The sequence below is a fragment of the Passer domesticus genome, chromosome Z (genome assembly GCF_036417665.1).
Source record: "Passer domesticus isolate bPasDom1 chromosome Z, bPasDom1.hap1, whole genome shotgun sequence".
Classification (NCBI taxonomy): domain Eukaryota; kingdom Metazoa; phylum Chordata; class Aves; order Passeriformes; family Passeridae; genus Passer; species Passer domesticus.
The window spans coordinates 22,882,478-22,899,249 of NC_087512.1; the positions used below are offsets into that span (position 1 = coordinate 22,882,478).

Genomic DNA, 16,772 nt, shown 5'->3' on the forward strand with positions numbered 1-16,772 from the left:
TTTTGGGAGTGGTGGTTGTTAGGTTTTCTTCTTTTAAAGAGAAGGAAATTTGTACTTTGGCTGTTAGATTTTCCAAGTGCATTAGCCACAGCATTGGTAAACAGGGCTACCACTGAGTTCAACTGGGACTTCTCTATAAGATAAGTTATTCATTTTCAAAATTCAGGTAATAATTTATTTATTCTATTTTTTTATTATTTTTCTAAAAGTTTTAATACAGGTAGAGAGGGTATTACAAAAGTCAAGAAAATACACATCACAAATAAAACCAGTGAGGTGTCGTTCCGCTTAATACAGTTGATGTAGATATTTTCTGTGTCTCCGTCCTAGACTTACAGTTGCTGGTAATTCTGCTTGAAATAGTGAACACTCCAAATGAAGATGGCACTACAGGATAAAACAGCCAGGACAACTGCAGTGATTCCTGATGTGTCCTTCCCACAGGAGAGTGAGATGGTAGCCAGCTGAACCCAGCTAGAAAGTTGTATTCAGAGTGCCTTGTTCCTTCAGGATCTTCAGTTTTATCCAGATGTTGCTTGTACTAGGTGATTAAGTCAATCTTAGAGCAGGAGCAGTCCAGAAGGTCATAGCTTAAATTGATTACAAAGTGGCCATCTTGGGGCACTAGCTGGATACTTGGTACAACGTGCATCCTGTTATGGAACACAATTGATATTGATACTCTTGAGATTTGAAAATGCATCTGTGCTGAATGCAGTACATTTGTTGTAATTCAGATCAACATGCTGTAACTTCTTGAGGTTGTGAAATACTTGGTTACTTATTGATGTTAGTTCACAGGATGGTAATATTAGCACCTCTAAATTGGATAGTTGTTGGAACAGTTTGTCCTTTGGCATGATGCCCAAAACAAAGTTATTTTGACTAAGGTCCAAGAACATGAGGTTTTTCAAGCCTTGAAAGACATGCTGGATGCTAGTACTAATGTGGGATGAGGGAAGATCATCTCTAGCATTTGCTAGAGATGGAGATTTTAGAAAGGGCTCTGTAAGGTGTTGATATAGAGAGGAGCGGAGGGTAAGTCCAGCAGCTCTAGGTCAGCACTGTCTTAAATGAGCATGTCCTGGAGACTGATGTGTGTGTTGTGGCTCAGAGTCAGGTAACAAAGTCTGCTCAGAGCTCTCAGCTCTTTGCTGGAGCATCAGAACTTTCAAAGTGACTCTGACTTAAATCTAGATGTTGAAGCTTTGCCAGTTTCTCCAAACAGCCAGAGCCTGGCTGCAGAACCTGTGAGTTACCCTTGATGTGGATGATGGTGAGGGAGGGGAAGGCAGCAGAGCTGGTGTTGCTCAAAGCAGTTTGCACTGAGAACCATCTCCTCTAGCAAGCTCATGCCGCTGATTCCAGGGGGAAGTACATGGATGTGGGTTTGGGATAGGTCCAGCTTTCGGAGCCTGGTTAAACTCTGAAATGTGTCAGCACTTAGATTTCTGAGCTGCCATAACTGCAGAGAGAGATCCTTGACAGAGATACTACAGAGGCCTTGTAAAACATCTGAACTTATGTAGGGCTCCTTTTCCACACCCTAAAATGTTCCCAGCCAAAAGGTCTGAGCTGTGGAGTTCTGTGTCCCCAGCAGAACCCTAGGGATGTCAGCACAGCCCACTAAGTCCAAACTGTAGAAATGTGACTGAAAAGATCCAGGTTCAATGTATGTCATGTTATTGCCTTTAAGGATGAGAGTTATATTGCTGGTCTTCTGTGGAGCTTGGACATCTTCTGCTGTGATTGCTTGTACGTTGTTCATTTGAAAATTGAGTGTTTGAGGTTTCGCGTGGGGAAGTTGGGAGGAAGCTGCAGTGAAGAGATGTGGTTGCTGCCCAAGATGAAGATACCTGAGCTGCCAAGATTTGTCACCGGAATGAAAAACATACTTGTTATTCCTGTCTGTGTTAAGATGCTCCAGGGAACGTGGGCCAGCAAATGCTGTGTCAGACAGAAACATGAGCAGGTTTCTGGTCAGAATGACTGTCTTCAGCTGCCTGTTGCTGGGAAAGGCACCGTCATACACCCAGCTGATCTGACACCTTGAGAAAACAATAGAAAACTGCATCAGTGGCCTGTCTCACAAACTCTCCTGGTAATGTGATTGTACAAAACTGCACCTCATATCTGTTAAACTCCATTTAAACTCCATCTGTTGCCCTCACCAGGGTAAAAGTGTCTTTTTCACTGATGCTTGCCTGGTACTTTGAAGTTCACATTTAATTACAGGGTTCTGCTGAGAAGAAAAACCTGTCCTGAAATGATGGGTGTGAGGAGGCATTTGTGGGAGTCAGGAGACATGAGGTATTTAATGTTTAACTTAATAGGAAGGTCTCTTTTTCTATAAAAATAGACAGCCACTTCCAAGGGCCAAACATGTCTTCCTTCAGTTATTAGGGAACAATAATGAAAATTAATAAAAATCTGCTCTGTGACTTTGCTGTCACTACTGTCTTAGAGGTGGTAATATCTGGAAAATGCATATTTCACCCACTAAATGATTGTCTTTAGAGGAGAAGCTGAGATATTGCCCATGTGGATTGATCTCTGCTTAGCAAAAAAAATTCACCAGTGGTCTGAAGGTGCTGGTAGTGTTTTCCCTGTGAAGGCAGGAAGATGCTGCTGTGGTGTGCTCCAGAAATCTCTGTCTCTGACAGGGACAGGGGTTTCATGATTGTGATGAGCAGAAGTGAGGATGCTCCTTCCATACTTTGTTACGTCCAAGTAGAGAAGAGAATTCAGGTCAGAGCATTTGAGTTCTGGAGGGAAGGGACCACATTCAAGCTAAATTGAGGACTTCTATTGTGACAAATAGTCATAGGAACCTCTCTCATTCCTAAACCTTTGCAGGTGTCGCTTTTATTTTCTGTAATCTGCGGAAAATACACAGTGAATTTGAAAGAGTTATGTACTGTGAATATAAATAAGAAAATATGGCACTTGGAAAATCCATCCCCCCACCCAAACTAACACAACCCATGAAATAACCCAAAGAGAATTTTGAGTTATTTAAAATGCAGCAGCCAAAACCCAGGAAGCCTCAGCACAGGCTTGCAATGCATAGCCCCAGGGTTTTGGGGAGTGTGTTTTTAAAACAAATGCCTTGAATCTCTCATGTATTAATTTGAAGTGTCTGATCTGCAGTACTTTCTTATCAAAGTTAGCACATCTGAGGATTGTTTACTCTTCTGGATTAATTATTAATCCTTAAAAAAGGATCCCCACAAGGTAGCTTTAAATTGTGAATGTCATGAGTCTTGTAACAAAACTTACTCTAAGTCTTAAGTAAACCTTACAGAGAGGAAGTAAAAAAGAGCAGGTCTGGAAAATGTTTCAAAAAGGAATGTGGCCAAATTAACTGGAAATTAATTCAGTTACACACTGCAGTGAGGAGACAGCAGGAATGTTTAGCTCAGACTAGACAAAGATCATGCCTGATATGCTAAGTCTTTAAAATGTCTACAAAGGCTGTTCAGTTTTACGTGAAAAAAAATCCATCTATTAAATAGAGAAGTCAACTCTGTGATACCAGGGAAATTCATTGAGCATGCTCGACCTGCTTTTGCCTGCTGATTACATGGAAGTCAACCAGACCCAGGTTACTGCCACCCTGAAATAGCCTGCCACGCTGTTGAGGCGTGGGAATGCTCCTGGCATTGCACTCGTCCCAGCTGCCAGCTGCAATGGGGAGCCCAGCCAGTGCAGCCCCAGCCTCCTCCACACCCACCTCTCCTCCTGAAGGACAGAGGAATGTCCTGTCCTGGCAGTCCCAGGGCCAGCCCAGGAGGGGTGGGGTACCCAGGGCTGTGTAGGAGCTGCAGGTCTGGCAATTCCCTGCCCCATAACCATGCAGAGGTTGATCTTGTGGGGAAGTAAACACGTGTATGGCACAGCTGGCCAACATGAGCCCCTTAATTTGACACAAAGCTAGCGCGCTAGTGGAGGAGAGCAGAGCAGCAGCTGTGTGTCCAGAGAAGAATGTGCTGGAGCCATGAGGTGCAGAGGGCAGGGCAGGTGTGTGCCCTGTGTCGGGGTTTGCTGAGGTGCACGTGTGGGCCCTGGGGAGCCGTGCGTGGGGCTCGGGCCTTTCTGCTGGCACAGCCATGAGTACTTGAGACTAAACCACGTCTCTGCCTGTCTCTGGCTTAGAAGAGGCAGGTGGGCTGTGTCTGCACTCGGTAGCCTCAGGAGAAGGGGAAAAGCAGTAGTGTTTGCTGCAAACCACAGTCTGGGTTTGGTGAACATTGTCTTCCTTTCCTTTAAGCACAAATCCTGTCAGGGAAGGGTGCCAGGGAGTGTTGAGGAAGCAACGTGGGCCTCCACTGCTGCAGACAGTGCAGCCTGGCAGGCAGGAGCAGAGAGATGTCAGCAGCAGTGGGAGGAAGTGGAGAGGGGCTGTCACCCCAGAATTCCCTATCCGGGTGGGGAGCACAGCTCTTCAATAGTCCAGCTCCCTCTGGCATGCTGGGTCCCAGCTGGAGTTCAGTGCCAGGCAGACAGCACACAGGGACAGCATCAGCAAGGAGGGACGAGCCAGTGCTGCCCACGGCTGAGCCCCCCACATGTGGGTGCTTGGCCTGACCCAGGGCAGAACACCAGCCCAGCACCTGCTGTGATAACACTTGTGGCAGCACACGGACTTGGGCCCAGCCCAGAAGCAGTGACAGTATCTACAAAAATGACAAAATATGGACTAGAAAAGGTGATGCTTTCAATACTGGTAAGCAAAGGAGAACCTCTGGAGTTAATTGCTGCCATGTGTAGTTTAGACAGATAAGAATAGTTTACTTGTTGCTGTAAATGAGAAGAGTGACTATGTTTTGCCATTCAAATAAAACAGTGAGTAAGTAAGCTCTCTCCATATCCTTCAGGGCATGGAGTGGCTCTTGCTGTGAACTGAGGAGAAACTATCCCAGAGGAGACCCTGTTGTGCAGCTCTGAGTGCTCAGAGATTTGTAGATTTAATTCAATGAGGAATTTGCTATTAGCCCCAGGTATGAATTTCATAGGGCTGCTTTTCCCTGAATCAAAAGCCTGGCCCTTTTTTCCGTTGTGTCCCACTTGGAATAGAAAGAATAGATAGAAGAAAAACAAAGATAAAAGGAAGTATAAAAAGAAAAGCTTATTGGGGTCAGTCTTTTCTCCTCCCCTGGAAAAACCCTGGTACTTTCTTACTATTCTCATGTGGTATTGCACACCAACCATATAGCAAATAGAGATATTATCATGTCCTCCCTGTGTATAAATTCCTGTATGAAGAGCACAGTACAAGAGGTAAAATCATTATACCTCTCCTCTGTCTGCCTCATACCTGTTAAACACCCTTGGGAAACTTTACCATCCTTCAAGCTCTCTGTGGGATGACGTTTTGAGGGGCTCCCAAAGTCCCCATCAGTGGTGGGAGAGTGTGTGAGGGTGCACTGATGCACAGGTGTGAGGACGAGGAGGAGGGACTGTGGCTGATGTCCCTAAGCATATACTGAGACACCTGTCTTATTCCTCTGATAAAGACCTCCTGATTCGAATCCTGTGGGAACTGGATACTTTCAGACATCAGCAGGTAAGGGTCCACCCCAGAAGAAGGCAGCTCCACCACCGAGCAGGATGGTGGCTGTCACTCCCTCGATGCCGTCGTCTCCGCGGTGCCAGGTGCTCTGCAGCTGGCACGGGTGGGCACTGCTGATTTACATCAGCAGGTGTAAATCACACAGCTGCACCTCGTGGAGAGAGGCAGCTTGCTGCACTGGATGATCTCGTGCTGTCTTCTCTGAATGAAAGTGGGGCTGAGCAGAGGGGCCAGACAGACCAGCCGAGTTGGCCGGATAGCAGGCTGCTCATGCTGAACTCAGCGTGAGCAAAACAGTAGTGTCAGAGTGAAACAGGAACTTGCCTGCTTTAAATATAGTCAAGTTACTGTGCACTGATGCTTTTCTGAGGCAGAACAGATTTTTAAAAAGTGGAAACTGAGGAAAATTGGTCTTCATGTTCATGTGGACTGGAATGTCTCCGTCACAGGATAGTGCAGATGAAACTGTAACACAGCACAAAAGGAGAATTTCATGTAATGGGAAATCTGAGTTGAACTAAATTTGATTCATCACTTAGGAAAGGCACAAAATCTTGTAAACCAGCTGACAGTCAGATCTCATCTTTGGGGTCTGATGGCAGTGGTGGCCTTGGCTTTATTAGCTTTACAGTGGATGCAGTGATCTTTTCCAGCCTAAACCATTCTATGACTCTAAGAGCTCTGCCTACACTTTTGCAAAAAGCATGGTGTTGCTGATGTGTGACTACTGCAGTACAAAAGCTGTAAAGCAATACTTCAATCTGAAAAGTAACACTCTTCCTCTCGTATTTAGGTTACAGAGGATGATCACTTTTTTGAAGGGGGACAATATTTCTAACCATCTCTAAGATGAGTGCATGTGCAGCAGCTGCAGGCAGGAAGGGATCTGGTGCCAGCCAGAGGCATCAGGTCCTGACTGCCCAGGGCAGTGCTGAGCACCAGCTTTGGCCAAACAGCTCAACCTGCTTTTTCTTTCCTTTCTTGAATGACTCAGTTATTAGCTCGACAGCTTTGTTGCCTTAAGTGGCACTCTTTCTCCACCACTGAGGAGAAACAGGCATGAGGAAAACTTACTGGGCTCAGAAAATATGTCTCAGCCTGACAGAGCTGATACAGATCCTGTACTCAATCAGGGAAGCTTCAAGTAATCAAGATGCCATGTGGAGTGCATCAAGGTCAGCACCCAGGAAGGTGAAGACACCTCAGCTTCTCTGGTGCCAAGGATTTGCACAAAATCAGTGCCTTTGGCTCTGAAACCATGTATGAAGGCCACAGCTGTGCTGGTAGCTGGAGCTGATTTCAGGGTTCACCTGAGCCACGCTGAGCTCAGTCCTGCAGGCAGCTGAGGAGAGAGCAGGAGCCCACGAGGTGGGAGGGAAGCTTCCAGCAGTGCAGAGCTCACTCCATTTTGCATACTTGCCTAAACCTGCTGGGTGGACTGCTGGGGCTGGCAGGCACCAAGAGGCCACAGAGCCAGCGCCCTGCTGCTGTATTTGTTTGGTACTAGGAGGCTTCTGTGCCAGCCTGATTGGCTGGGTTTTATTTCCTCCTCTTTAATTTATAGTATACAAAAGTAAATAGCTTATCTTAATATGAGGACAAGCTGAAAAGCTGACTCCACATTCCACTGATAACTCTGCCTTTTCCCCAGCCAGTTCTGTGTTTGCTGGAAATCCTGCTTGCTCTGCAGCTGGTCACAAACAGTTCTGAAAGAGTTTGATTGCTATGCCTGCTCCTTGTTTAGCTGCCATTTTCCATGTTAATGCTCAAAAGCTAAGTCTTGGTGTGTCCCTGTGAACTGGATTTGCACAGACTGGTTTTGGTAGTGGGGGTGGTACAGGGATGGCTTCTGTGAGAAGCTGCCAGAATCTTCCTTCATGCCCAGCAGATCCAGTGCAGGAGGCTCCAGATGGATGTGCTGCTGGCCAAGGCTGAGCCAATTACAAATGGCTCTTTGATAACAGTTTCAAGAAAGAAAAAAAAAGTTACTCTGCAAATGCAATTGCAGCCAGAGAAGAGCAGGGTGACAATATGTGAGAGGAGCAGCTCTGCTGACACCAAGCTTGGTGAAGGAGGGACAGGAGGTGCTCCAGGCAGCAGAGCTGAGGTTCCCCTGCAGCCTGTGGTGAGACCATGGTGAGGCAGCTGTGGCCCTGCAGCCCATGGAGGTCCCAGGGGATGCAGAGATCCACCTGCAGCCCCTGGAAGAGACCCAGGCCAGAGCAGGTGGATGCCTGAGAGGAGGCTGTGACCCTGTGGGAAGTCTGGGCTGGAGCAGAGTCCTGACAGGACTCCAGACCCATGGAGAGAGGAGCCCACAGTGGAGCAGGTTTGCTGGTAGGACTTGTGACCCTGTGGGAGATACACGCTGGAGCAGGCTGTGCCTGAAGGACTGTCCCCCATGGAAGAGTGACCCACACTGCAGCAGTTCACGAAGAGCTGTCTGTGGGTTGGGCTTACATTGGAGAAGTTAATGAAGAGCTGTCTCCTGTGGGAGGAATCCCATACTGGAGCAGGGGAAGGACTCACTCCCTGAGCAGCTGCAAGAACAATCTGTGATGAACTGACCATAACCCCACTCCCTGTGCCATTGAGGGGGAGGAAATAGAGTCTGAGAAGGAGCGAGTGGGGGAAAGATGTTTTTAAGATTTATATTACTTCACATTATTGTGCTCTGATTTAGTTGATAATAAATTTACTTAATATCCCCATGTTCAATCTGTTTAGGCACTAATGGTATTTTTTGAGTGATTTCTCTTGTCCTTATGTCAGCTCATGAACCTTTGTTATATTTTCTGTCCCCTGTCCAGCTGGTAGAGGGGAGTGATAGATGGAGGAATCCAACCAGGGGCAAACCTCTACACCCAGTGATCCCTGCTGTGCTTTCCTGGGGTGAAGCAGCTTGGACTCACCCTTGCACCCCATGATCTATTTTTTTGCAGACTGGTCCCTGGTGGCATAGATACTTCCTCAGACCATCCACACCAAACCCCTCAAATTTAAAATGAATATTTTAGACAAAAACTCCTCTGAATCAAGAAGGGCATCAGCCAAAGCAAATCCTGTCTCATTCTGCAGTGCAGTGAAGCCTATTATTATGCATCATGGAGCTTATGTGTCATATAAGAAAGCAGGAATAACTCCAGAGATGCTTTTGGTTTTAGTAAGTTTTGGGTGGGGATTTTTTGTTGGTTTTTATTGTTGTTTGTTTGTTGTGTTTTGTTTTTTGGACATGGGGTGGGGGGAAGGAGTGGGACTGTTGAGAAAATTGGAAGATACATTATTCAAATCATGAGTTCTAGGGCCTAACTCAATTTCCTAGAATCACTTTTCCTGAATGAAAAGTGATGCACAAGGATCTTAAAGCCCAGCCCTTGGCTGGTCCCAAGGATTACATCATATGCCTGACAGTGTTGTTCAAACACTTGAGCTCTGTCAGGCTGGCACTGTGACCACTTCCCTGCAGCCTCTTCCAGTGCCCAGCCACCCTCTGGGTGAAGAACCTTTTCCTAATATCCAACCTAAACCCTTCCAACACAGCTTCAGGCCATTCCCTTGGGTCCTGTCACTGCTTGCCAGAGGTAAGAGATCAATGCCTGCCCCTCCTCTTCCCCTCAAGAGGAAGTTGTGACTGCAGTGAGGTCTCCCCTCAGTCTCCTCCAGGCTGAACAGACCAAGTGACCTCAGCCTCTCCTCAGGCAGCCTCCCCTCAAGGTCTTTCACCATTTTTGCTGCCCTCCTTTGGACTCTTTATAGTAGCTTTACATCTTATACTGAGTCTCCCAAAACTGCAAACTTTAGATAATGAAGAATTCATTATGAAATTAGTATTGGGTAACTGAAGTTCTCTTGTTGACCATGTGCTAAAGTAATTGCTGAGCTTAGTAAAACTGACTAATGACTAGGGATATTTAAATTATTTATTATGTGTGCCTATCAGATTAATTTAGATCTTTGTGCTTTTAAAGCAAAATGGGGAAGGGTAAGAATTTATGGTAATAACTAGTGGGAGTGGGTTTTGGTGTTGGCAGGGGGCTTTGCTATGGATACCCACCATGGGCTTAGGCAGGCTGCAGATCCTCTGTGACAGCCACAGCCAAGGCTGTTGCAGGCTGATTCACTTCCCATGCTCAGTTCTGCTCCTCTTCTGCATGCTGCTGTTTGCTGTTCCCAAGTGCTAGGCAGATTTTTTTCTCCATCACTGCATTCAGGGTGGCTGTCAGGTCACAGGGGGTGCTGGGGCAGTGCTGTCAGTCTGCCCTGCAGTCTGACAGTCCTGCCGAGAGGAATCATGCAGTGAGCCACACACAGTGTCTGCCCACAGGTGGTGCATTTCCCTCACCTAAAACCCGTCAGGATACAGTGTCACTCCTAGCAGGGGCTGTGGCAGTGGAGTGCTGGCGTGTCCCTCAGCTCAGACCCACACACCCCGTCAGGAAATTCCTGGCCCGTACGTCAGGAAAGGGGTCCCAGCCAGGCCAATGGGTGCCACACCTCCAAAAAACCCAGGTGCTGAGGGATGCTGTAGGAGGAATGAACCTGAAAAAGATGTGTAATGACTGTAGGAAAAAGTGAGAATCAATCTAAGATGATACAAGTACAAAAAAAAACCCCACCAAAATGCAGGGAGTTGTATATATATATTAATAAGACTTCAGTACCTTCAGAATCCCTATAAGTTGTTAATTCTCTCTTTTTCAAAAGATAAATCTTGTTGATCTCTGTGCTTTTCATAGCCCTGAAAAGAAAGGGATTGGCAACCCAATACCCAAGCAAGGCTTCCAAATTACTTGTAAATCCTATACAGGATCAAAGGATTAAAATAGTTTTCAGCTATTTCCTTCAAGTATGGATTTCAAGATTTTCCTCATGTGTTGTTTTCTTTGGTATTACAAATGAGATAGGAATCCAAATGTTTGAATGCTGTTAAGAACTCAGGATTTGCCTTGGAGCTGTGGGATGTATGGTACCCCAAAAGGATGAAACATGGTAGCTGGGGAGGACCAGGACCACCTGGTCTAACTCAAACCTGCATTTCCCAGCAGGAAAACCTGCATGGGCTTTGCTGCCAGTGCAGCAGGTGCTGCAGGCTCAGGCTGCAGGCTGCACTCCAAGGAAAAGCCTAAAACAAAGGGATGAAGCAAGAGGATAAATCACTGTCAGGAAGAAACAGCTGCTCTTAAACATGTCAGACCTTACCAAACTTCTATGTTTCATGCTGCAGCAATTGATCTTTCTGAAATCCTGAACAAGGGCAGCCAGATGTTCTCTCCAGCCACATTCTGGGCACGTGAGCAATGTACTTTTGCCTGCCCTTGAGGGTGATAGGGACACAAGTGGGACAAGAGCTGCAGGGCTGCACCTCTGCTGCCCTCCCAGCTGGCCCAGTGGATCTCTTGGGTAGCCAGGACCAAGCTGCAGCACCCCCCTGCCCCAGGGAGTCTTCTTCCTCTGGTTGCCATCACACCTTGGCAGGTGATGAAACCACCAGCTTCTTTCTCTGGAAATGATGGTTGAAGTCACTGCTGAAGACACACCACAGCTTCAATATAAAATTTTCATTACTTAAGAAAACCACTTGCACAGATAGTGGCCTGGATGCCCATTGGAAGAAAGGGACAGTGTGACCATGGACATGATGTGAGCACTGTGTGTAGAAATATTCCAGACAAAAGCACTCCTCTGGTGGCCTCTTCACTGCTGGATTGTTCTCTAGCGGATTTTATTTGTGGGAACTTCCGAAAGGATTGATGGTGCAGGTGCTTAGCCAGGACATCACTGATGCTCCATGCCCTGGAACCCCTGACTTCAGAGGAGGCAGCAGTGCTATATTTTCAGCAGACAGGATGAACAAATTTTCAGGTGATGACTGCAGCTTGCCAGAGGGCAGGGGACACAGGGCTTCCTGGCCCTGCACCTTCATCCTGAGCCCTGCTGGTGGCCAGAAACCTGAATTTGCCGTGGCTGGGGCACGTGGGACTGTGTGAAGTCCTATCTAATGCCGACTAAAAGGACAAAGGCACTGAGTAGGAAGGAAATTGCTGTCAAGTTTAATTAGCAACAGATTAATTACTGGTGTTGTGTTCATGCATGCTTCTTTAAAGGGGGAATATCTCCTATGTGCTCCCTGCAGACTCTGCTTCTGTTTAACTACTGCTGCTGTGTTACCCTCCTGGAGCAGCTTGTGATTTTTCAAAAATTTAGAAGGTGTCTTGAGGATCTCAGTGCTGGAGCTCCCTGTTACTCTTTGAAACTGTTATATGAGTTTTCTCTGTTACATACTAAGCAAGAAAAATATTCCTTGGTTCTTGGTTCCCATGGTTACAGTACTATTTTATAGTACTGTAAAGGCACTATAATGTCAAGATAAAATGCAGATTTCAATGACTAGTAACAAGCCATTATTCTTCTCTTAAAACAATACAGAATCTGACAAAGTGGGCTTCACTAGTCTTAAATCCTAGATTTTAAACAAGCAACTGAGAAGCCTCATAATTGCAACAGTTCCGACTTGAGTAGCAAGAAAAAAAAATCAGAATTAAAATGCTTGTAAGCTTCCCTTTTCCTTACTGCTCTCTTTTGGGTGTTATTTGGGGTGGCTTTGCGGAAAAAGAGGTTCTTAACCCTTACACAGAGAAGCTTGACTGATCACTGGAAGTTGCATTTCTGTTGGTCTTGGTTTGGCTGGACACAGATATTAACCTTGCAATGGAAGGAAACCAGGCAGATAAAAAGGAAAAGAGGCAAACTGAGGAAGCTAGTATGAGTTCAGACTATTTAAAGAACTTCTGGCATGGAGGCTTTGAAATGACAAAAGAGCATCTTAAAAGGAAGCTGTGTTGCTAAGCAACATGCATTGTTGTATATAGAACCCCAGGAAGGTAAGAGAGAAGCTCTGCTGCTTTCAAGGAAGAAATGCTGGTGAGGAGCCATACCTGCATCCAAGGTGTATTTGAAATGTTCCAGCCACACTGTCTGTGAGAGGGTTTCCATGACCCTTCAGGTCAGAGTGGCTGCTGGTGAGGCTGTGTGGGCAGTGAGAGCCACCTCTGCTCCTCTAGCTGGGAAATGCAGGAGCATTGTTCTTCTGCTCAGGGTGTGTGAGAACAATGGGACAAACCTGAAACAGCTACAGTAGCACAAAAAACCCATGGGTCATGCTCAGCCAGATCTTTTGGGAACAAGGGCAAGAAAGTGATGTTTCAGCAGTGCTTTGATTGTTTCAATTAATTTCTGAAGTTTCCCTCCTCTTTCTCCCCCATTCCTATTAACAAATTCTTATTTTTCACATTGATGGTCTTTGTCTGATGATCATCCATCCAACTGCCAGGTAACTACTAGCGTGATCTAGGATGTGAAAAGCATTTTGTACTTGAGAATATGTCAAAATAAATATATTTTGCCACAGCATAACATTTCTTCCTTTGTCCTTTCCATGTGTCACAGCTGGGGCTCACAGTGGTCATGCCTTTGTTGCCAAGTGTGACTCCTTGACTGATCTGATTTGCTGATGGGAGAACAAACCAACCTCTTTGCTAAAATTCGGGATTTTGTTCTTCTTGCAGCTGCTGGGCATTGAGGGTGCAGTGGGGTGCTGCTAAAAAGCTGTTTCTATTAGATGGTTTTGAAAGGGTAAATTCTTATAACTCAACTAGACTAGAGATGGGGCTATGGGAAGAGTGGTTCCATGTGTGCAGAGCTAGTCAGCTGTGGCCCCTCTGCCCACTGGCCTCAGAAGCAGCCAATGACCTGGGTGATTTCTCCCATCAGATACTCATTCTGAAATCCTGTCCACTCTAATGTCAATTTTCATATGGTTTTCTTTTTATACGTATACACCAAATACCTAGTCCCTGTTTCCAAAACTATGTCTAAGGAGAAAAATTTGCCAAATGTTTAGAATTGTGGAGTTTGTCAGATCCTGGTTTGCTCCTCAACCCCCCTGAAAAGTCTCTGGATGGGTCATACAGCATGGTTAGGGGTAATAAGTCTGCAGATTAGTCATTAGTCTTTTGACAGGGTTTCACTTGGCAACTCAGTCTTTGGCAAGGTTTTATTTCCATCAGAGAAAGCACATCAGAGCTTCACATTGCAGCTTGTCTGGGTGTTAGTTCTTTGCATATTGCCATCCATCTGAAATACCAATTTCCTCCAAAGGAATGCCAGAACCAAGCCAAAGCCTTCTCTTGGCTTCCTGCAGTAACTTTAAAGAAAAGAGTGGAATTCTCAAGAGGCTGTACCCAGCTCTCTGTGCTCTTCTGCAGTGGCGGGGGGCTGCTGAACAGCCACTCCCATAGCAGGGAAGGCCTGGGATGGCTAATCTCCCTAGCAAAAAGGAAGGGAGCAGTGGCTGGGCTCTGTCCTCCCACAGGCAGTGACAGGGAAGTCTCCCTGGGGTGGTGCTGGCTGATAGTCAGCGCTTCCTCTGCCACTGAGGCCCCTTGCCTATCACACTTGCTGTCAATTGCAGGCTTTATCCTCTTGGTGTAGCTGTATTTCCTTGCTCTAATTTAACTTGTTGCTTTTTTTGCTGTTGACAGCTGAGAACCATTGACCATTTCCTTCACCTAACATCATCTGCAGCATCTGCAGGCTGTTGGCACTGCAGCCCCATCTCCTTTCCTACAGTGCTTCTCTGCCTGGTCAGAGCCGTCACCCTCGTCTTGTGGGGACAAAACTGTGTTTAAAGAAGTGTTCTCAGAAGGTGTGTGGTTTGTAGCTTGTCACGCTGCTGTGCTGATCCGAGCTGCATTGCCTGGGGCAGACACGTGTCTCTGTTCGTCTACACTGTGCCATGGGATGTGTATTTTCCTTAGGTCACAGAAGAGTGGGTCCTAAAGGAAAGCTGGGGGTTGGGTGCTGGCACTGCATTTTAATGAACAAAGAGGAAGTTTCAGATGTTGTGTTGGTGTGATAGAAATGGTAGTGTCTTGTGGGAACTCAGCACATCCGGGTGTCCAGAGCTACGAGACAACCCTTGGGGGGCTCGGAAGTCCTGGAATGTTGCCAAAAGTGTCTGGTGGCTTGACTTTGACCCTTCTAAGGAAGTGTCACCTGTGTATGAGGAGATGAGAGATTTTCAAGTTTGAATGGTGAAGGGATGATATTCAATGGGTGAAACATAGATTTTAAAGCACTGTACAGGGGGGTTTTGGGTGTTGTACAGGGGGGTTTGGAATCCTGTACATGGGGGTCAGGAGTCCCAAGATGGAGGAATTTGGGCGTGCCCTGTCCTTCTTCTTTCTTCTCCTTGGCATCCATGTTCAGGATGATGTTGGCACGTGTGGATTGGTTCATGTTGAAGGTGCACTTGTTAACAAGGGTGAAAATTGGAAATAGAAGGTAAATATCTTGTACGTAGTTTTCACTATAAAAGACACAACCGCCCCGTGGGCGAGAGAGAGTGCCTTTGGCTGTCCTGCTGATCAGACCTCGGCTGGACAGACAGAAAAACTTTGTAGGTAAGAAATAATAAACTCAACTGAAGACCGAAAACTCTAGAGTACAGACAGTTCTTTGAAGCACGGTCTGTCCAGAACCACCTTTCCCCATGGCAGGGCAGGGACAAGTAAAGCAGACCCCCACAGTGTCTCTCAGTGCGCTGCTGTTTGTGAGTGATAAGCCTGCCCTGGCCTGGCACAAGCTGGGTGTGGGCAATAGGACTGTACAAACTGACTGCTTTACACATGAGTGGAAATAACTCTAGAAGAGGACAGTGGGGTGAACAAGAGCAGAAGGGAAAGCTCCTATGATCTTGATGAGATTTGCAAAATTTGTCTTCATATTATCCTTGTATTTAGTTTTACCTTTTTCTTCTCTCTTTCAGATACCTATGCAGCAATTGCTATAGACCGAATCTTGCAGGAGGCACACCCAGCACTGTGGAGTGAGCAGGATCTCAGGGAGCTGCAGTTTGTAACAGATTTAGCTGGCTGCCAGATGCCAGGGGAAAGTCTAGCCAGTTACGTGAGACACAACCATGACTTTGTCTAGGTTTTCCTTAACAGCCTTTCTTTCACAGTCCCGTTTCTAAACTGCTGTCAGCCTGGACCTCAGCCTGGCCAGCTGCATGGGATCCCTGCTGCTGTGTCTGTCTGCAGCTCCATCTCTCATGCCCATGTGCTGAATGGGCACTGCTTGCTAAGGCACCGTGGAGTAGCCTGTGCATGGGAAGAAAATGAAGAGTTCTCTTCAGGGTAATCCATCTTGTAGCATGATTTAAGTGCTTGTGTACCTTGCAGGTGAGTGCAGATTGACCTGAGGAGGTTGTTGTGTCTGCGTTCAGTGGTCTGTGCTGGTGACTTGTTGATGTAGTTTATGGGATGGTTGTTAGACCTCTTAGGCCTGAAAGATTTTGTCATCACTTAGATGATTCTAAGTGGTGGTAACAGTGCAAAACCAAAATGACACGTATCTCAATCTGAAATACACTTCTTATCCTTCAGGATATAGATTAAACAAACTTTTAAAGGAAAGTTTAAAGTGACTTTTTTATCTGAGTGTAAAGCTTAGAGTCTGGATAAGCAAGAGAATGAATCCAACAGTATGTTAGGGAAGAGGGAGTAATTATTATTTTAAAATGTAACCTCACAAATTTCTTATCTAAACTGGAAAGTCCTTAAAGACAGAAATGTGTTTGAGCTCTGCAGTGCAGATGTTCTCTTCATTTAACAAGTGCACACACAGGGCTACAGACAGAGGGAAACTACATGACAGAGATGAGAAAAAGTGCTGAGGTGCAGATGCAGCTGAAAATTAACTGAAGGAAGAGGGGAGCCCCTCTGGGAGACAGTCTGATGTGGAGCTCTGGGTGGCAGAGGTTGAAGCCACCACACAGCCCCTGAGTTCTGAACATGATCATACAGTAACTGTGTAAATATTACACAGTTATATGTCAAAAATCCAATAAAATATGCCAGTTATGCTGGATTTGCACATAGGTATTTTTTGCTTTTTTTCAAACCTACAGCTTGGGCTGAAATTCTGGGAAAAATGGGGCTAGGAAAACCCCTATGGATGGGAACCAAAGCCACTGCTGGCACACGTGGCCAAGAAGAAGGGTGCCAATATATTCCTACAGTCTTCTTCCAGATCAGTTTGCTCCCACTGTTGCTACTTATTTCCACGAGATGGAGCTATTCTAACATGGATTTGGCAGCAGACCATGGTGAAAAAGGTGCTACTGCCTTTTATTTTTATT

General features: G+C 46.1%; 1 protein-coding gene and 1 long non-coding RNA gene across 2 annotated transcripts; both read right to left on the bottom strand.

The window, feature by feature from the left end:
- Positions 1-233: 233 nt before the first annotated feature.
- CD180 (CD180 molecule) lies at positions 234-2,074 on the bottom strand. Its single transcript, XM_064405234.1, is given in 8 exon segments — positions 234-469; positions 472-661; positions 663-965; positions 968-1,164; positions 1,167-1,309; positions 1,311-1,779; positions 1,782-1,921; positions 1,923-2,074. Coding segments are annotated over 8 exon segments (1,731 nt in total). The 3' UTR covers positions 234-332.
- Positions 2,075-6,561: 4,487 nt separating this feature from the next.
- LOC135290798 (uncharacterized) lies at positions 6,562-12,612 on the bottom strand. Its single transcript, XR_010353622.1, has 3 exons — positions 12,203-12,612; positions 9,627-9,848; positions 6,562-7,524 (listed from the first exon to the last, which is right to left on the bottom strand). It is a non-coding gene; the product is annotated as an uncharacterized LOC135290798 (long non-coding RNA).
- Between the last annotated feature and the right edge of the window lie 4,160 nt (positions 12,613-16,772).